The following is an 18293-nucleotide window of genomic DNA, read 5'->3' as shown; positions in this document are numbered from 1 at the left end:
ATTTAATCTTAAATCAGCTATAAATTCTATGTGAGAATGCTATTAATTGACTACAGCTCAGCATTCAACACCATAGTGCCCTCAAAGCTCATCACTAAGCTAAGGACCCTGGGACTAAACACCTCCCTCTGCAACTGCATCCTAGACGTCCTGATGTGCCACCCCAGGTGGTAAAGGTAGGCAACAGCACATCCGCCACGCTGATCCTCAACACTGGGGCCCCTCAGGGGTGCGTGCTCAGTCCCCTCCTGTACTCCCTGTTCGCTCATGACTGCATGGCCAGGTACGACTCCAACACCATCATTAAGTTTGCCGATGACACAACAGTGGTAGGCCTGATCACCGACAACAATGAGACATCCTATAGGGAGGTGTGGTGCCAGGACAACAACCTCTCCCTCAACGTAAACAAGACGAAGGAGATGATTGTGGACTACAGGAAAAGGAGGACCGAGCACGCCCCCATTCTCATCGACGGGGCTGTCGAGCAGGTTGAGAGCTTCAAGTTCCTTGGTGTCCACATCTCCAACAAACTATCATGGTCCAAGCACACCAAGACAACTGCTTGGCAAACGACCCCAAGGCACTACAGAGGGTAGTGCGTACGGCCCAGTACATCACTGGGGCCAAGCTTCCTGTCATCCAGGACCTGTTTACCAGGCGGTGTCAGAGGAAAGGACCTAAAAATTGTCATTATTATTTTTCACTTTAGTTTATTTAGTAAATATTTTCTTAACTCTTTCTTGAACTGCATTGTTGGTTAAGGGTTTTTAAGTAAGCATTTCACGATAAGGTGTTGTACATGTTGTATTCAGCACATGTCACAAATACAATTGTATTTTATTTTATACTAAGCCTTCTGCCACCATTACATCAACTATGTCATCAACCTTATTGGCAATGGCCAGAGCTCCTGATGGCACAGCATGTTCATGCTTCCTACTCAATAAGACCATTGAAAACTCAGTATTTCTGCCCATTTGACAACTTAGCTAGTGCCCCTTTATGGAGGTCCAACATAACATACACACATGACCTATAGCATATATATAATGTCAGAGACTTAGCTAGCATTGTGGCTATAGTTAGCCAAAGCTATCATTGTAGTTAGCACATAGCTAGTGTGGCATTGTAGCTAACGTTAAATGCACAATTCAGAGGACTTAGCTAGTATTGCAGCTGAAACCATCTATAACAGTGCACAACAAAAATAATTTTTATTTATAATATAAATCAGCATTGTCCACCGTCATGTTTTTCCGACTTCTAGGAAGATTTTAACCCACTTAACCCAGACATTTTTTGTTTTGTGGTAGAAAACTGAATGCTAGAAATGTGTTCACAATTTAATTTCTTGCATTGAATTGCCCCTTCCTGTTGCACATATCAAGCTCCCCTTCCCCCTGTCACAAAGGGATTTCCCGTCAAATCAAATATCCTTTGTCTTGATAATGTTGAGGGAGAGGTTGTTATCATGGCACCACACTGCCAGGTCTCTGACCGCCTCCCTATAAGCTGTCTCATCGTTGTTGGTGATCAGGCCTATTTCATCAACTATCAGGCCTATTTCATCAACACTGTTGTGTTGTCAGCAAACGTAATGATGGTGTTGGAGTCGTGCTTGGCCATGCAGTCATGGGTGAACAGGGAGTACAGAGGATGGATGGACCTTTACCACCTGGGAGCGGCCTGTCAGGTGGGAAAGGGCAGTATGGAGTGCAATAGAGATTGCGTCATCTGTGGATCTTTGGGGTGGTATGCAAATTGGAGTGGGTCTAGGGTTTCTGGGATAACGAAGTTTATGTGAGCCATGATCAGCCTTTCAAAGCACTTCATGGCTACAGATGTGAGTGCAGGTTACCTTGGTGTTCTTGGGCACAGTGACTATGCTGGTCTGCAGACTCGGTCAAGGACAGGTTGAAAATGTCAGTGAAGACACTTGCCAGTTGGTCAGTGCATGCTCGGAGTACACATCTTGCTAATCCGTCTGGCCCTGCGACCTTGTGAATGTTAAACTGTGTAAAGGTATTACTTACAATGGCTAAGGAGAGCGTGATCACACAGTCGTCCGGAACAGCTGGTGCTCTCATGTATGCTTCAGTGTTGCTTGCCTCGAAGCGCGCATAGAAATAATTTAGCTCATCTGGTAGGCTTGCGTTACTGGGCAGCTCGCGGCTGTGCTTCCCTTTGTAGTCTGTAATAGTTTATGTAATAGAATCCCAGAACATATTCCAGTCTGTGCTAGCAAAACAGTCCTGTAGCTTAACATCTCCATCATCTGACCACTTCCGCATTGAGTGAGTCACTGGTACTTCCGGCTTTAGTTTTTGTTTGTAAGCAGGAATCAGGAGGATAGAGATATGGTCAGATTTGCCAAATGGAGGTCGAGGGAGAGCTTTGTATGCGTCTCTGTGTGTGGAGTAAAGGTGGTCTAGAGTTTTTTCCCCTCTGGTTGCATATGTAACATGCTTGTTCAAATTACAGATTTAAGTTTCCCTGCGTTAAAGTCCCAGGCCACTAGGAGCGCAGCCTATGTATGGATGAGCATTTTCTTGTCCACGTGACTTAAGAGGTCCAGACAACTTTTTGGTAAAGAATATAGTGATGAGTAATAAAACTGTCTCCTGTGATAAAATGAAGGGCACTATGAAAAACGGCATCCAGAGGTTTAAGAGTAGAGGCAGCTGCACTTTGATAAATAGTATCCACATTAATCAAGAACATTTGAAGGTTGACTGCACAATCGCCTAGAGAGAGACAAGATATTTTTCTGTTACCTCTGAGAATGTCATTAAAATACATTTCAATTCAAGAAGCTGTATTTATATATTGGCGTGTGTTAGGTTTTTATTTTGACAGATAATACAAGAGGGTTCCATGTAGCTTTGAGGTCTTTCTGGGAACTGTTGGGTCTAATAGATTAATGAGTCCTCAGTGTTTGACTATGGAATGTGTTAGAGCCAGAAGGGAGAGAGTGGCCTATATAGCTACCTGGTTGGGGGGAGGGGACGATCCATCAGCCTAGTGAGTTACTTCTCCAGTGTTTGTATTTTTTGTTTTTTTAGATCAGCTTTAATATTGCAGATATACTGTGGCTTTTACCAATGTAATTGTCTGCATAATTTCCAATCGCCCATATATATTTTTTTTGTGTATATACAGTACCAGTCAAAGGTTTGGACACACCTACTCATTCAAGGGTTTTTCTTTATTTGTACTATTTTCTACATTGTAGAATAATAGTGAAAACATAAACTATGAAATAACAAGTATGGAATCATGTAGTAACCAAAAAAAAAATCAAGATATATTTTATATTCTTCAAAGTTGCTTTGATGACAGCTTTGCACACTCTTGGCATTCTCTCAACTAGCTTCATAAGGTAGTTACCTGGAATGCATTTCAATTGACAGGTGTGCCTTGTTAAAAGTTAATTTGTGGAATTTATTTCCTTCTTAATGTGTTTGAGCCAATCAGTTGTGTTGTGACACAAGGTGTGGTTTTCAGAAGATAGCCCTATTTGGTAAAAGACCAAGTCCATATTATGGGAAGAACAGCTCAAATAAGCAAACAGAAATGACAGTCCATCATTACTTTAAGACATGAAGGTCAGTCAAGAATATTGCTTGGGCCAAGAAACACGAGCAATGGACATTAGACCGGTGGAAATCTTTCCTTTCGTCTGATGATTCCAAATTTGAGATTTTTGGTTCCAACTGCCGTGTCTTTGTGAGACGCAGAGTAGGTGAACGGATGATCTCCACATGTGTATTTCCCACCATAAAGCATAGAGGAGGTGTGATGGTGTGGGGTGCTTTGCTGGTGGCACTGTCTGTGATTTATTTAGAGTTCAAGGCAGGATTAACCAGCATATGCCATCGCATAAGGTTTGCGCTTAGTGGGACTATCGTTTGTTTTTCAACAGGACAATGATCCAAAACACACCTCCAGGCTGTGTAAGGGCTATTTGACCAAGCAAAGTGATGGGGTGCTGCATCAGATGACTTGGCCTCCACAATTACCCGACCTCAACCCAATTGAGATGGTTTGGGATAAGTTGGACCATGGAGTGAAGGAAAAGCAGCCAACAAGTTCTCAGCATATGTGGGAACTCCTTCAAGATTGTTGGAAAAGCATTCCTCATGAAGCTGGTTGAGAGAATACCAAGAGTGTGCAAGGCAAAGGGTGGCTACTTTGAAGAATCTAAAATGTAAAATATATTTTGATTTGTTTAACACTTTCTTGGTAACTACATGATTCCATATGTGTTATTTCATAGTTTTGATGTCTTCACTATTATTATTTAAAAAAAATATTTCACCTTTATTTAACCAAGTGGGCCAGTTGAGAACAAATTCTCATTTACAACTGCGACCTGGCCAAGATAAAGCAAAGCAGTGCAACAAAAACAACACAGAGTTACACATAAACAGATGTACAGTCAATAACACAATAGAAAAATATATGTACAGTGTGTGCAAATGTAGAAGAGTAGGGAAGTATGTTTCTAAATAGGCCATGTAGGCAAAATAATTGCAATTTAGCATTAACACTGGCGTGACAGATGTGCAGATGATGATGTGCAAGTAGAGATACTGGGGTGCAATGGAGCAAGAGGATAAGTAACAATATGGGGATGAGGTAGTTGGGTGTGCTATTTACAGATTGGCTGTGTACAAGTACAGTGATCGGTAAGCTGCGCTGACAGCTGATGCTTAAAGTTAGAGAGGGAGATAAAATACTCAAGCTTCAGTGATTTTTGCAATTCGTTCCAGTCACTGGCAGCAGAGAACTGGACAGGAAAGGCGGCCGAAGGAAGTGTTGGCTTCACTGGGTAACCAGTGAAATATCAAATCAAATTTTATTGGTCTGCTGGAGCGCGTGCTACGGGTGGGTGTTGTTATGGTGACCAGTGAGCTGAGATAAGGTAGGACTTTACCAAGCATAGACTTATAGATGACCTGGAGCCAGTGGGTTTGGCGACGAATATGTAGTGAGAGGCAGACAACGAGAGCATACAGGTCGCAGTGGTGGGTAGTATATGGGGCTTTGGTGACAAAACAGATAGCACTGTGATAGACTACATCCAGTTTGCTGAGTAGAGTGTTGTAGGCTATTTCGTAAATGACATCGCCAAAGTCAAGGATCGGTAGGGTATTCAGTTTTACGAGGGTATGTTTGGCAGCATGAGTGAAGGAGGCTTTGTTGTGAAATAGGAAGCCAGTTCTAGATTTAATTTTGGATTGGAGATGCTTAATGTGCGCCTGGAAGGAGAGTTTACAGTCTAACCAGACACCTATGTATTTGTAGTTGTCCACATATTCGAGCGGAAGGTTGTGGCAGCAATCAGTTGAAGAGCATGCACTTAGTTTTACTTGCATTTAAAAGCAGTTGGAGGCCTCGGAAGGAGTGTTTTATGGCAATGTAGAAAATAGTGAAAATAAAGAAAATCCTTGAATGTATATATATATACTGTAGCCTGTAGCTCAGGCCCTGAAGCAAGGATATGCATATTATTGGTACCATTTGAAAGGAAACACTTTGAAGTTTGTGGAAATGTTAAAGCAATGTAGGAGAATATAACACATTAGATCTGGTAAAAGATAATACCAAGAAGAAGAAAAAACAATTTTTTTGTACCATCTTTCAAATGCATGAGAAAGGCCATAATGTATTATGCCAGTCCAGGTGCAATTTAGATTCTGGCCACTAGATGGCAGCAGTGTATGTGCAAAGTTTTAGAATGATCCATTGCATTTCTGTTCAAAATGTTGAATCAAGACTGCCCAAATGTGCCTAATTTGTTTATTAATAACTTTTCATTTTCAAAACTGTGCACTTTCCTCAAACAATAGCATGATATTATTTCACTGTAATAGCTACTGTAAATTGGGCAGTACAGTTGGATTTACAAGAATTTAAGCTTTCTGCCAATATCAGATATGTCCATGTCCTGGGAAATTGTCTTGTTTACTTACAACCTCATGCTAATCACATTAGCCTACATTAGCTCAACTGTCCCGCAGGGGACCCACCATTAAATTAAACTGGTATACTTTTTTATTTGTCACACATTTCTTTAACCAATTTTGGTCTTTATTGCCATTTCGACAAACAAGTTCCTTACCTTCTCCCCCTTCCACTTGCCTCCTCCATATTTGCGGTAATGCTGCAATCAGTTGGTTGTAATTATGGATAGAGCAGACATATCCATATATTTTTGCTAACTGCATGTGTGACATAACTCCACCAGTCCTATTTATGATATAATTTAGATTATACAGTTGTCTTTTTTCATTCAATTTTATATTTTTTTTATCAATTAGTATATTTGAGTTTAACCATAATATTTGTTTTAATATTTGTTCTGTCGTTTCTGGTTGATTAAAGTGAAATTCCAACCAGCTTTCTATGGCTTGTTTTTAAATAGCGGTATTTTGGAGATGATTTATTCTTCAAATAATGGAAAGTGAGAGGTTGTAATCTGAATAAAGGGAAAAAGGCCATTCTTACTAATCTGCTAGAGAACCAGTTTGGAATTAAGTATAGCTTTTGTATAACTGAAGCATTTAGTGAAAGGTCAAATACTCTAATATTTTATCATTTCTGCCCTCCGAGTTCATATTCATTATATAAATATGCCTGTTTACTTTTGTCTGGCATGCTGTTCCAATTAAAGTGTAATATATTTTGCTCATATAATAAAATAAAAACCAAGTCATTAGGTGTAGGCAAGGCCACATGTAAATAGGTAAACTGGGATATGACTAAAGAGTTAATCAGGGTGATCTTTCCACAGTCAGGTATTGTCCTTTCCATGGTAGCAATATTTTATCTATTTTTGCTAACTTTTTATTAAAATGTATTTTAGTGAGATTATCTATTTATTTCAGGATATAAATACTTCTCCAGTGTTTGCAGATCTGTTTGTTAACTAGGCCTATCCCTCCAATGGACTGACCAGAGCTTCCTTCCACTATATTTCTTACAGCTGGTTCGCCACATATCTGCAAACACAGAAGAGATAAAGGCTAAGGAAAGGTTGGAGGTGAAGGAAGAGTCAGGTGTATGGGACTGGCGTATTCTATCCATTTCAAGCTAATTTGAATAAATTGGACCAATGATATTGACCGAGTTTTCCATAGAACTTGTTTTATGGAAAACAGATTCATTACATAGTGTAGGTTAAAGGGAAAGATGGCACTGAGGGAAGGAGATAGATCATATAGAACACTTGAAGTGAGGAAGCGTGTGAGGGATTAGGTAGCAGAAGGGGCAAGGTGCCCTGTAGCTGAGCACATGGAGCAGATGGATATGAAAGAGAGGGTGGCCTATATTATCAGTCCCTCTCTGTCTCAGTCTCTGGCCTTCCATCTCTCTTTATGTCTCTGTAGCTTTCTCTCTCTGTCTGTTTCTTTTTGTCTCAGTTTCTCTCTCTCCCCCCCCCCCCCCCCCTCTCTGACTTAGACAGGTTCATAAGAAACAGTCTCTCTCCGTCTTAAGCACTCAGCACAGCAGAATCAGCCCAGATGAACGCCACTACATAAAGGATTTTCTCTTTCTCCTTTTTATCATTCTTACATTTTCCCCTTCACTTTATCCCCGTCTTTTAGGTTCACAGATTAGTGCGCCAGCGCACGAATGGGGTTGCCTAGCAACGAGTTGATGAGAGCAGCCTTGAGGCCCGCTGGAGTGATGTCAGTCCGATTATAGTGTGGGGGGTGGGTGGGGCTAACCCTCAGTAGAGTTCAGTGTCATCACAGTGTGCACATCCACATCATGTGCAACATCCTTTGCTAGGCCACGGTTACATAACATTTCAGAGTGGGTGATTGTGTGTGTGATTGTGTGTGTGAGTGCATGCAGGCATGCGTGCATGTGTGAGGGTGTGTGGTGAGATGGAGAAAGAGTCTCATGACTGTTTTTGTGTGTGCATTCGTGTGTATATGCGTGTGTACAGTACAGTATATCTACAATGGTTCAATTCACTGCACTAAGTTGAAGCATCCAGTACTAACTCTGTAGAAAATGGCTCAGATGATGTTGTGTATGATCTCTAATGACACAGTCAAAGCCGACCCATTTATATACAGTAAAACCATTCAGCTTCTGGGCTGTTATATCTACTATGGAAGCTTGGAGCGATAGCTTGGTCATTAAACTCGATAAGCAAGTCAGAAGGTATCATTTCTGCTTCCATTGCTGGACAATGTTTGGTGTGTATGTGTGCGATGTGTGGTCCAGGGTATGTTTTGCTCTGTCACAGTTGGGTATTGATACCCTCATCCCTCTCCCACCTCGTCAGCCTGGTGGTATTGATTGTGATCACAGGTCTAACATTGTTCAGTTAGAAATGGATCAGTGTGTCAGATAACGAAGCATCAACTTTTATTATGCAAAGCTGCTCAAGTGTATTCATGGGTCATGCACAGTACAGGGGCATGCACAGTACAGGGGCATGCACAGTACAGGGGCATGCACAGTATATGTGAAATAGACCGGACTATGACTACTAGAGGAAATTACGAGATTTGACCTCTGAGCTGTGAAGTGAATTTTTAGAGTCCCATCTTCACAAGAAGGTTATCACGTTGGAGTGAGTTGTCAGTTTAGAAGGACATATGTTTGTTCCCTGCATTCACTTTTTTCCCCTTTTTGTGTGTGTGTGTGTGTGTGTGTGTGTGTGTGTGTGTGTGCGCGTGATAGTGTTTGTGTCTCTCCATGTGTTTTGTTGTTGTCTCATCTTTTCATGTGTCCTCTGTTTCACTCCATTCTCCTTACTCCATCACGATGACTTCATGTGGAAAAGCTGGTGCTGAAAAAACAAGCTGTAAGTTTCACCCGTGGTGCAAAGTGCTACAGGTCCAGAGGGGGGGACTGGTGCTTTCACTTTGGCCCAATCCATCCACTTCCCCTCCCTAACTTCCCTCAGGGTTATCCATATAGTACGAGGGGAAAGAGGGGACAACCAACCTGGTCATCAAGGGCTGCTGTGTCTTCTGGTTTTGTCCAGACTTAGGAGTGTAATTACAGTATATTAAATTACTTCTACACATATATTAGTCAACGAATTAGCAGGCATTGCAGCCCTTCAGAGCCCGATCAGTATGGAACCACAGAAGGAAGTTTAGAGGGGGAATTGAATGAGGGTGTTAATCTGAATTGAATGGGGCATAGTTGTGTGTGTTTTTGGGGGGGAAGTGATGGGTTTGCCCTGTGTGTCCCTGCTCTCATTTCATCCGCCTCTTCATCCATCTCCCCATCGATCCATCACATCACTCAATCTGGTGCTGCACAAATCTCTGTGGTCTGTAGGGGACTGATACGTACACTACACACGACTACACTGTTCCAAAAACATATTAGATTGACATTAGATTGCAAACCAGATCTAGGTTCTCTCTTCTGTCCCTCTTGTGCTGAGTCGAGGATACTGTGATACTGATGCCAGATGGTCAAGTGGTATTCTTCTGGAATGAACTGCTGTATATGAGAGTAATAATCACTTCATAATGATTATTCCCAGCTGAGCTGACCTCAAATACTGTATAATCCTCGTCCTCGATATGTTGCATTGTTGTTCTATGTACAGTTCAACTACCAAAAGGCATGCTTGTATGAACGCATGCACATAGATGTACTCTCTAAACACACACACACACACACACACACACACACATTCCGAGATAGAGAGTGAATCACATTAGGACATGCTCTGTGGACTTAGTGCTGCAAGCTTCCCTCTGGCCTCCGTGCAGTCTTGAGTTTTTTTTTCTACATGCTCTGTTGTGTGTGTGTGTTCCTGGTTATCTGCGTTCTTCTCTTAAACAGAGTTATTGTTACTGTTTTGTTAGACTTCAGTGCAGCTTTTGACATTATCGATCATAGTCTGCTGCTACGGAAACGTATGCCTTTTACACCCCCTGCTATAGGTCAGATGCCACAAAGAGGGACTTAGGAAAATAACAATTGGCTCAGAACAGTGCAGCACGGCTGACCCTTAAATGTGTGCAGAGAGCTATCATTAATAATATGCATGTCAATCTCTCATGGCTCAAAGTGGAGGAGAGATTGACTTCATCACTACTTGTTTTTGTAAGAAGTGTTGACAAGCTGAATGCACCGAGCTGTCGGATTAAACTACTAGCACACAGCTTGGACACCCTTGCATACCCCACAAGACATGCCACCAAGTCCAGAACAGACTATGGGAGGCACACAGTACTACATGGAGCCATGACTACAATGGAACTCTATTCCACATCAGGTAACTGATGCAAGCAGTAGAATCAGATTTAATTAACAGATAAAAATACACCTTATGGAACAGTGAGTACTGTGATGATTCACACACACAGGCACAGACACACGCACACGCACTACACACACACACACACCACACACAGTACATTGTAAAATTGTTGTATGGTGGTATTATAGATTTTATATTGTAGATATGTGGTGGTGTAATAATGTTTAATGATGTACTGTTTTATTCTTTGTATTAACAATCTCAAAAAAGTATACTTTAAGAATTTTTTTGTAATTATATTCCTCAATTTTTTACTGTGTTTAGCTCACATAATATAATACATGTGGCCAAAACTAATGTAGGCATTAATAAATGCATTTCTATAGCTTCGAAAATATTTTTTTAAATGGTGAGGGAGTGCCAAGATGTAGTCACGGTGGCTTGAACACAGCGCCTCCTACAGTCATCTAGTGTACAGTGCATTCGGGAAGTATTCAGACCCCTTGACTTTTTCCACATTTTGTTACCTTACTGCCTTATTCTAATATTGATTAAATATAACAAAATCATCATTATTCTACACACAATACCCCATAAACAGGTTTTTAGACATTTTTACAAATGTATATTTTTTTTAAATAAATACTTTATGTAAATAAGTATTCAGACCCTTTGCTATGAAACTCGAAAATGAGCTCCGGTGCATGCTGTTTCCATTGATCATCCTTGAGGTGTTTCTACAACTTCATTGGAGTCCACCTGTTGTAAATTCAATTGATTGGACACAATTGGGAAAGGCACACACCTGTCTATGTAATGTCCCACGGTGCATGTCAAAGCAAACACCAAGCCATGAGGTCGAAGGAACTGTCCGTAGAGCTCTAAGACAGGATTGGGGGACAGGTACCAAAACATTTCTGCAGCATTGAAGGTCCCCAAGAACCTGTCCTCCATCATTCTTAAATGGAATAAGTTTGAAACCACAAAGACTCTTCCTACAGCTGGCTGCCTGGCCAAAATGAGCCATCGGGGGAGAAGGGCCTTGGTCAGGGAGGTGACCAAGAACCAAATGGTAACTCTAATAGAGCTCCAGAGTTCCTCTGTGAAAATAGGAAAACTTTCCAGAAGGACAACCACCTCTGCAGCACTCCACCAATCAGGCCTGGTAGAGTGGCCAGGCGGAAGCCACTCCTCAGTAAAAAGGCACATGACAGCCCATTTGGAGTTTGCGAAAAGCCACCTGAAGGACTCTCAGACCATGAGAAACAAGATTCTCTGGTCTCATGAAACCAAGATTGAACTCTTTGGCCTGAATGCCAAGCGTCACTTCTGGAGGAAACCTGGCACCATCCCTACGGTGAAGCATGGACCCATCATCATCCCTGCAGCATCATGCTGTTGTTTTCAGCATCAGGGACTGGGAGACTAGTCAGGATCGAGGGAAAGATGAATGAAGCCAAGTACAGAGAGATCCTTGATGAAAACCTGCTCCACAGCGCTCAAGACCTGGGGTGAAGGTTCACCTTCCAACAGGACAGCAACCCTAAGCACACAGCCAAGACAACGCAGGAGTGGCTTCGGGATCAATTTGTCCTTGAGTGGCCCAGCCCGGACTTGAACCAGATCAAACATCTCTGGAGAGACCTGAAAATAGCGTTCAGCGACGCTCCCCATCCAACCTGACAGAGCTTGAGAGCATCTGTAGATAAGAATGGGAGAAACTCCCCAAATACAGGTGTGCCAAGCTTGTAGCGTCATACACAGGAAGACTCAAGGCTGTAATCGCTGCCAAAGGTGCTTCAACAAAGTACTGAGTAAAGGGTCTGAATACTTATGTAAATGTGATATTTCAGGGGATTTTTTTATACACTTCTAAAAACCTGTTTTTGCTTTGTCATTATGGTGTATTGTGTGTAGATTGATGAGGGAGGAAAACGATGTAATACATTTTAGAATAAGTCTGTAACATAACAAAATGTAGAAAAAGTCAAGTGGTCTGAATACTTTCCGAATGAACTGTAACTAGCTACCAAGAAGCCATTTCAGGCTGTCGATCAAGTCAGAGTACCTAGCTTGTCTTTCTTAGCTGTTATGCCTGCTGACAAGGTTGACAGACTTTAGAAAAGCAAGCAATTACTAAATATACTGAATAAGACTCACATTCCTTTAAATCTTTACCCAGATTTTAGCAGAGATGCAAAGAAGCATATTTAGTTTCTTTTACAAAATAACCACCAGTCAGGAGGATTCAGACAGCTCAAATGGTATGCTTAAATATAACATATTTTTTACACAAAATGTATCATAATGATTATAGCTCTGGATTGCAGGAACAAACTTTTTCAGGTGTTTGAAAAATGCTAAATATGGACCGCCTAATTGGCAAGTAGTAGACTGTAAAATACCAGTGAAGTAAAGTATGGTTTAGGTATAAAACCACTGACAACACTGCACCCTAGTGGCTTTTTCAAGTATTTCAGTAGAATTCAGTACTTAGCAGTAAGATACTTTATGTTCATGAACTTCGTGTATATTTTGAAAGTGCTCGGCGATCCCCACTTCCACACCAAGCCTCAGCAGGTTTACCACATGTCAAGGTCAGCAAATACTACATCTGTTTTACACCAGCCAGGTCTGAACGCGCACACACATATCCTGTAGTGGGGGGTTGGTTGTGAGTCACATGTGGAGGGGGAGGAGTTTGCTTCTTGCTTGAGGTTTTTATCTGGCCAAGTTTCTCTAGGTTGCCATGGTCTTCTTTGGTTGCCATGTTCTGATCATTATGGTCTGGATTAGTTTGGTACAGCCACTCTATACCATAGTTCATCACTGTGCCATATGTATGTTAGGTTCTCATTCTCTCTTTTCTCCCTCTCTATTTTCTCTCTCTCTCTCTCTGTCTCTGTCTCTGTCTCTCTCTGTCTCTTTCTCTCTGTCTCTCCCCCTCTCTCTCTCTCTCTCTCTCCAGCTCTCCAGCCTCAGGAAGCCAACGGAACTCCAGCGTGTCCTTCAGCCTGCCCCCCTCCTCCTGCACTCCTCCTTCCAGCCTGCCCCCTCACCTCTGCAGCCCCCCGGACACCTCGTCCCTCTCCTCGCCCCCCTGCCCCTCCTCTTTACCCCACTCTGCCTCGCCCAGCCTCAGCGACCTCTTCGGCCTGCCCACCCCACCCATGGGGAGTACGAGTGGCTTCGGCAGCATGGGCGGTAGCCTTGGTGGAGGGTCCTCGTGCGGTGGCTCGCGCTCCCCCTCGCCACTGACCCTAATGCAGGCCGTAGCCACCTCGGGCAAGCCCTTTGCCTCCAAGCCCGTGGAGCTGTGGAGCAAGCTGGACGTGGCCGACTGGCTGGACAGTCTGAATTTGTCGGAGCATAAAGACGCCTTCCTGGACAACGAGATCGAGGGCGCCCACCTGCCCTCGCTGCAGAAAGAGGATCTGATTGACCTGGGGGTGACGCGGGTGGGCCACCGCATGAACATCGAGAGGGCCCTCAAAATGCTGCAGGACAGATAAAGCCAGGGGGTGTGGATTTATCTGAAACACTCTCTGTCCTACCTGTTCTCCTTTTCTGTCTGGGACGATTTAGGAATCGGCCTCTGACTCCTCCCTTCCTGCCTCGACTCTGTGGCGTGTTTGTGTTTGATCATTCCCATTCTGCTTCCCGAGTATCAGGGGGATGTCGGAACCCTGAAGGAACTGCATCAATCCAGAATGGAGAAAAAGTGGGGAAAACCCTGTATCCTTTTTAGGGATGCTCTTGTCACCACACTTGGGAATATTCTTGAAACGTAGCCCTCAAACACTTTGAAAGACTGATAGAAATCCAACCAGGACATTTTTGGAATACTAAAGACTACAACTCCCAATTTGCTTTGGAATACTCAATACTTTTTTCAAGCTCCCACAGTGCGGGTGTTTGAAACCAGCTGAGCTGGTCGGCGCTCCTTTTCTATCTTTGCTAGAGTTTCTTCAGAGAATATTTCTTCACTAGAGTCAAACCGTGGGTTATGTTTATGGATGCATCTGACGTTGTAGAGACATTTGAAAAACATTAGAAACGAGAACCTTTGCAGAAATGTTTAGCTTAATCCTAAACCATATCACTCACTGCGAGCAAATACACACACGCACACACACACACACACACACACACACAGATATCCGGCGATGGCCTTCTCCTGAGAGAAACATAATGATGTGTTAGTCTTTTCTAATGCATGGCTGGAGGGGCTCTACTGTAGCAGGCACCACTGTCCCCTTCACATCCCTGTTCACTGTGGAAGGTGTGTGTATTTGCGTTTTGTCAGAGACATGTTTGTGAGGTGTGTGTGCGCACGCTGTGGGAGGTTTGCTAAATGGGTTTTCAGAAAGACATGAGTGAGAGTGTAAGGCCTAGATTCAATCAAACCAAGCGTTAAGCAGTGCTAGCCGACACCCGCATAGCTGATGTTTTGGCGGTGTCGGAGGTGTAACTGTGTTGGAGCTGTCAAATCGGTGATCATTGTCACGAAGACTCACCCATTTATTTATTGTTAGAAGTTCAAAAAGAGAAAGTGTATGCTATATAGAAATCATATAGCACACAATAATACGCTCAAATTGAAAACCATGAAACAAAATAATGAGGATTTCTATCAACCTAATCAAGGTGTAGACTGCATCTCACATTCCGGTGTTCGAACTTGTAAACAGGGCTGCGTGGGATTTATCTTCATGCGATTCTGTGCAGCCAATGGCAATGTCTGTTTTAGGTATAATGCCAGGAGCCGCTTGTGGATTTGACAGCTCTAACACAGTTCCACCTCCGACACTGCCAAAACAACCCTACGCTGGTGTTGGCTGGCGCAGATCTGATATAATCTAGCCCTAAGTGTTAGCGTCATGTGTGTTTTCATCGTCTTCCACACACTTGACAGTGACCCGGACAGGAGTGGAATGCCAGACCCCTTACTCCCTACCCCCCGAATCAACCAGCCTCCCTTCAGGCCTATGACAGAAATAATCCACCTATCACAACAACAATTCTCCTGCCATAATATCACCATCTCTCTCCTCTCTATTCAGCCATCTTTAATCATGTCTAATCACTGAGTGATTCCTTTCACAGATCAAACATTGTTTTTATATTAATACCAGTGTGTGCTGTTGTGTTATAGGTGAAGGTTAAAAACAATTTGTTGACATAATGATTCTCGGCGAGTATTTGAAGACAACCATTTAAAGGATGAGTGCAAAGTGGGTGTTACTTTGTGATCTGTGTTAACATAGGACACTGTGGTTGACTGTGTGCTTGTTTTTAGACAGCTAACTTATACTGTGCATTGCAGGGGCCAAGAATACTAGAAATACTAGAAATTCACTCAAATCTGCTACCCAGACATTCACACAATCTCCGAAGAGGATTTATTTTATTTTTTATGTAAAGGAACATTTACAAAGTTTGTGTATAATCAGTGTTTGCATTGCCAATGAATCACAAAATGTATTTATTGACAAGAAGAGGTGTTGGTCCTACCTGGTGTTTCCAGAGGGAAGAAAAGAGGTGTGACACAGCAGCACCAACTGAGCAGCTATTAGAGGGGTATGGTTTGATCCAGCCAATAAAGGCTTTCGATTATGCATTTGGTCCCTGTTCATTTGAGAATGAGAGGGAGAGTCCTCCGTAACACTTTACTTAAGCCTGCAGGGAGAAGGCTTGCTTATCAGAAGTTATAAAGTATTATTACTACAGGCTTCAAGTAAAGTGTTACAGAGTCCTTTTCTCAACACCAGGGATGTGTTGAGAAAAGTAGAACAAGATTATCTTCCAATCAAAGCTCCCATCTGACCGCCAATCAATTGTCTCCATCCTTTTTCATGAAACACCGTTATATCAATGTACCCAGGAAGTGTTTGGTGGCATTGATTTGAAGTAAATTGAATATATTTATTGTTTTTGAATGTGTATAAAGGAATGATTTAAAGAAAAGAGTACATCTACAGAATAATTAGATGTATAATATTTCTAAACGGTTCAGAGAGAATTTCTATGAAAGACTATGGCCATTGCATCCACCCTCAGAACTTATTTTCTTATTTCCACTCAATCCCTGTTTTGTGTTTGGGTAGTGCCTCAAATGGCTCATTATTCTCTACATAGTGCCCCATTTCTGGCCTCTCTGCCTCTGAACTAGATTAGAACTACCCCAGAATGGACTGCAACGAGAAGTGTGGAAGCCATGTATGCCACTGTACCCCAATGACCTATATATTAGAACATATCACTAAAAAGTAAACCGTATTTTGGTGGCCATTCGAGGACATATCCCATGATTCGATCAGTTCACAGTGATGTTCTATGAACGTAACCATGATTGTTTTGGATTGTGTGCAATTTAGGGTCTCCTGTAGGGCAAAAAAAAAAAAAAGAAGCTACCTTGGTGAGATTCCTTTATCTGTCTTCCGGTCCCTGTGTGCAACTGTATGGTGATGAAGGGAAGACAAAGGGATGAGGGGGAAAAAATGGGAATACCAGGCCGACAGAAAGAGAAGACTTGCAGGAGTTATAACACTGCTATAATCCATTCATTATTTTAAAACGAATCAACAGAAGTGACATAGAAAAAAAAGCACAGTATTTTTTATGATTTATATAGAATTCTATGGAATTTTATAAAAAGACATTTGGAGAAAAATATTCAACTCTGAAGTGTGGTTTGCCAAAAAGTGAAGAAGAAAACAACTATATTATATATAAATATATATTAATAGAAATTAATATCAGATTTATGAGGAAACTAAGAAGCAATATTTATACTGAATGGATATCCTTGGTTGTGTTTTTTTCCCAGTTTTAAGATGAACTATCGTTATATATTATCACCTGTTGATATTATGAACACTGATAGATGAAGTGGACAGAAGACATTTGTCCAATCAAAATATATTTTATATACTATCCTCTGGCCATCACCTGCCTATCTTGAATATTGTCATTTTTGACAATTCCAAATCGTTTAGTCTGTATAAAATGTGTGTATAAATGACTGAAACGCTTTACATTTATACATATCCTCACAGTCCACTGGATTGAAAATTGTCCTGATGACACTTTTATGCTCAACATATATAGAAATGTACAAAAAAAGATTAGTTGTGACTGTTGATTTCATGGAGAGAAAAAAAAAAACATATCACTAAGCTAATTTATATGTGGAATAGTAGTAGTATTAAGATGCTATACAAATCATCACTGTGTGACTATAAGGCTATGCTACATAAGGACTGGCATGGCTCACTATCCCCCCTACCATCACAACACAGTCCTTCACTTACCCCTCGGCAACTATTTGGATACTTTTCCTATTTTCTCTTCTCTACTTTTATTTTTCATTCTACATAAATACCAAGACGTTTCCGTCTCTTTTGTGTATATTTGTGTTCATGTTTTCTATGTTGTAATTCGACTATCAAATTATCAAAAATGAAAAAGAAAGAGAAGTTCCTTGTAACTGCACTCTTCCTTCCCCCAAAATCCTCAATACTTCTTGTATGGCAACCAAAAGTTACTGTAAGAAATAAATATAATATTGCACTATGGTTGTATTAATTTAATTCCTGATGTGCCTATTTTTGTGTTTGTGCTTCTTTGGATCCGTCTCGAAGGACCATGAAAAAGAGCTGCACCTCCCGAGTCCACTACAAGGTATCCCAGTCATGACCCCACTGTAATGAGGGTCACGCTGCCGCTCAACAGTATAGCTTCCTTCCTCACGAGCCCTTACTACTACATGTGAACACCCTCTCACTACACAATTTGATGGCACGGGTGGTGACATTGCAAGCTGTGGAGCGAGGTTAACCAATTCAACTCAGCTAGCACTGTTTTTCTATAGTCGTTGGCAAACTGGACGTCCAATAGACTGATATTGGATGTCCTTTTTTTAATTCCTTTTTTTATGTGCTTTTCTCTCTTGAACTTAAGCATGGGAATCGGGTGCTATACACCTGCTATTCATTGTGGGTGGAGATGGAATTAAAGGTGTGGCGGAGGTATGTCTATA

General features: G+C 41.8%; 1 protein-coding gene across 2 annotated transcripts in view; it reads left to right on the top strand.

Annotated features, from left to right (window-relative positions):
* LOC109895300 (SH3 and multiple ankyrin repeat domains protein 2) overlaps positions 1–17825 on the top strand; it is a 63269-nt gene extending 45444 nt beyond the window's left edge. For both annotated transcript variants that reach the window (XM_031830560.1, XM_031830559.1), the window contains one exon: positions 13221–17825. In XM_031830560.1, coding sequence (XP_031686420.1) covers positions 13221–13764 — 544 coding nt within the window. In that variant the 3' untranslated portion in view covers positions 13765–17825. The remainder of the gene's footprint in view (positions 1–13220) is intronic.
* The last annotated feature ends 468 nt before the right edge of the window (positions 17826–18293 follow it).

This window comes from Oncorhynchus kisutch, linkage group LG8 (genome assembly GCF_002021735.2).
Source record: "Oncorhynchus kisutch isolate 150728-3 linkage group LG8, Okis_V2, whole genome shotgun sequence".
Classification (NCBI taxonomy): Eukaryota; Metazoa; Chordata; class Actinopteri; order Salmoniformes; family Salmonidae; genus Oncorhynchus; species Oncorhynchus kisutch.
This window is presented reverse-complemented; position numbering and strand designations above follow the sequence as displayed.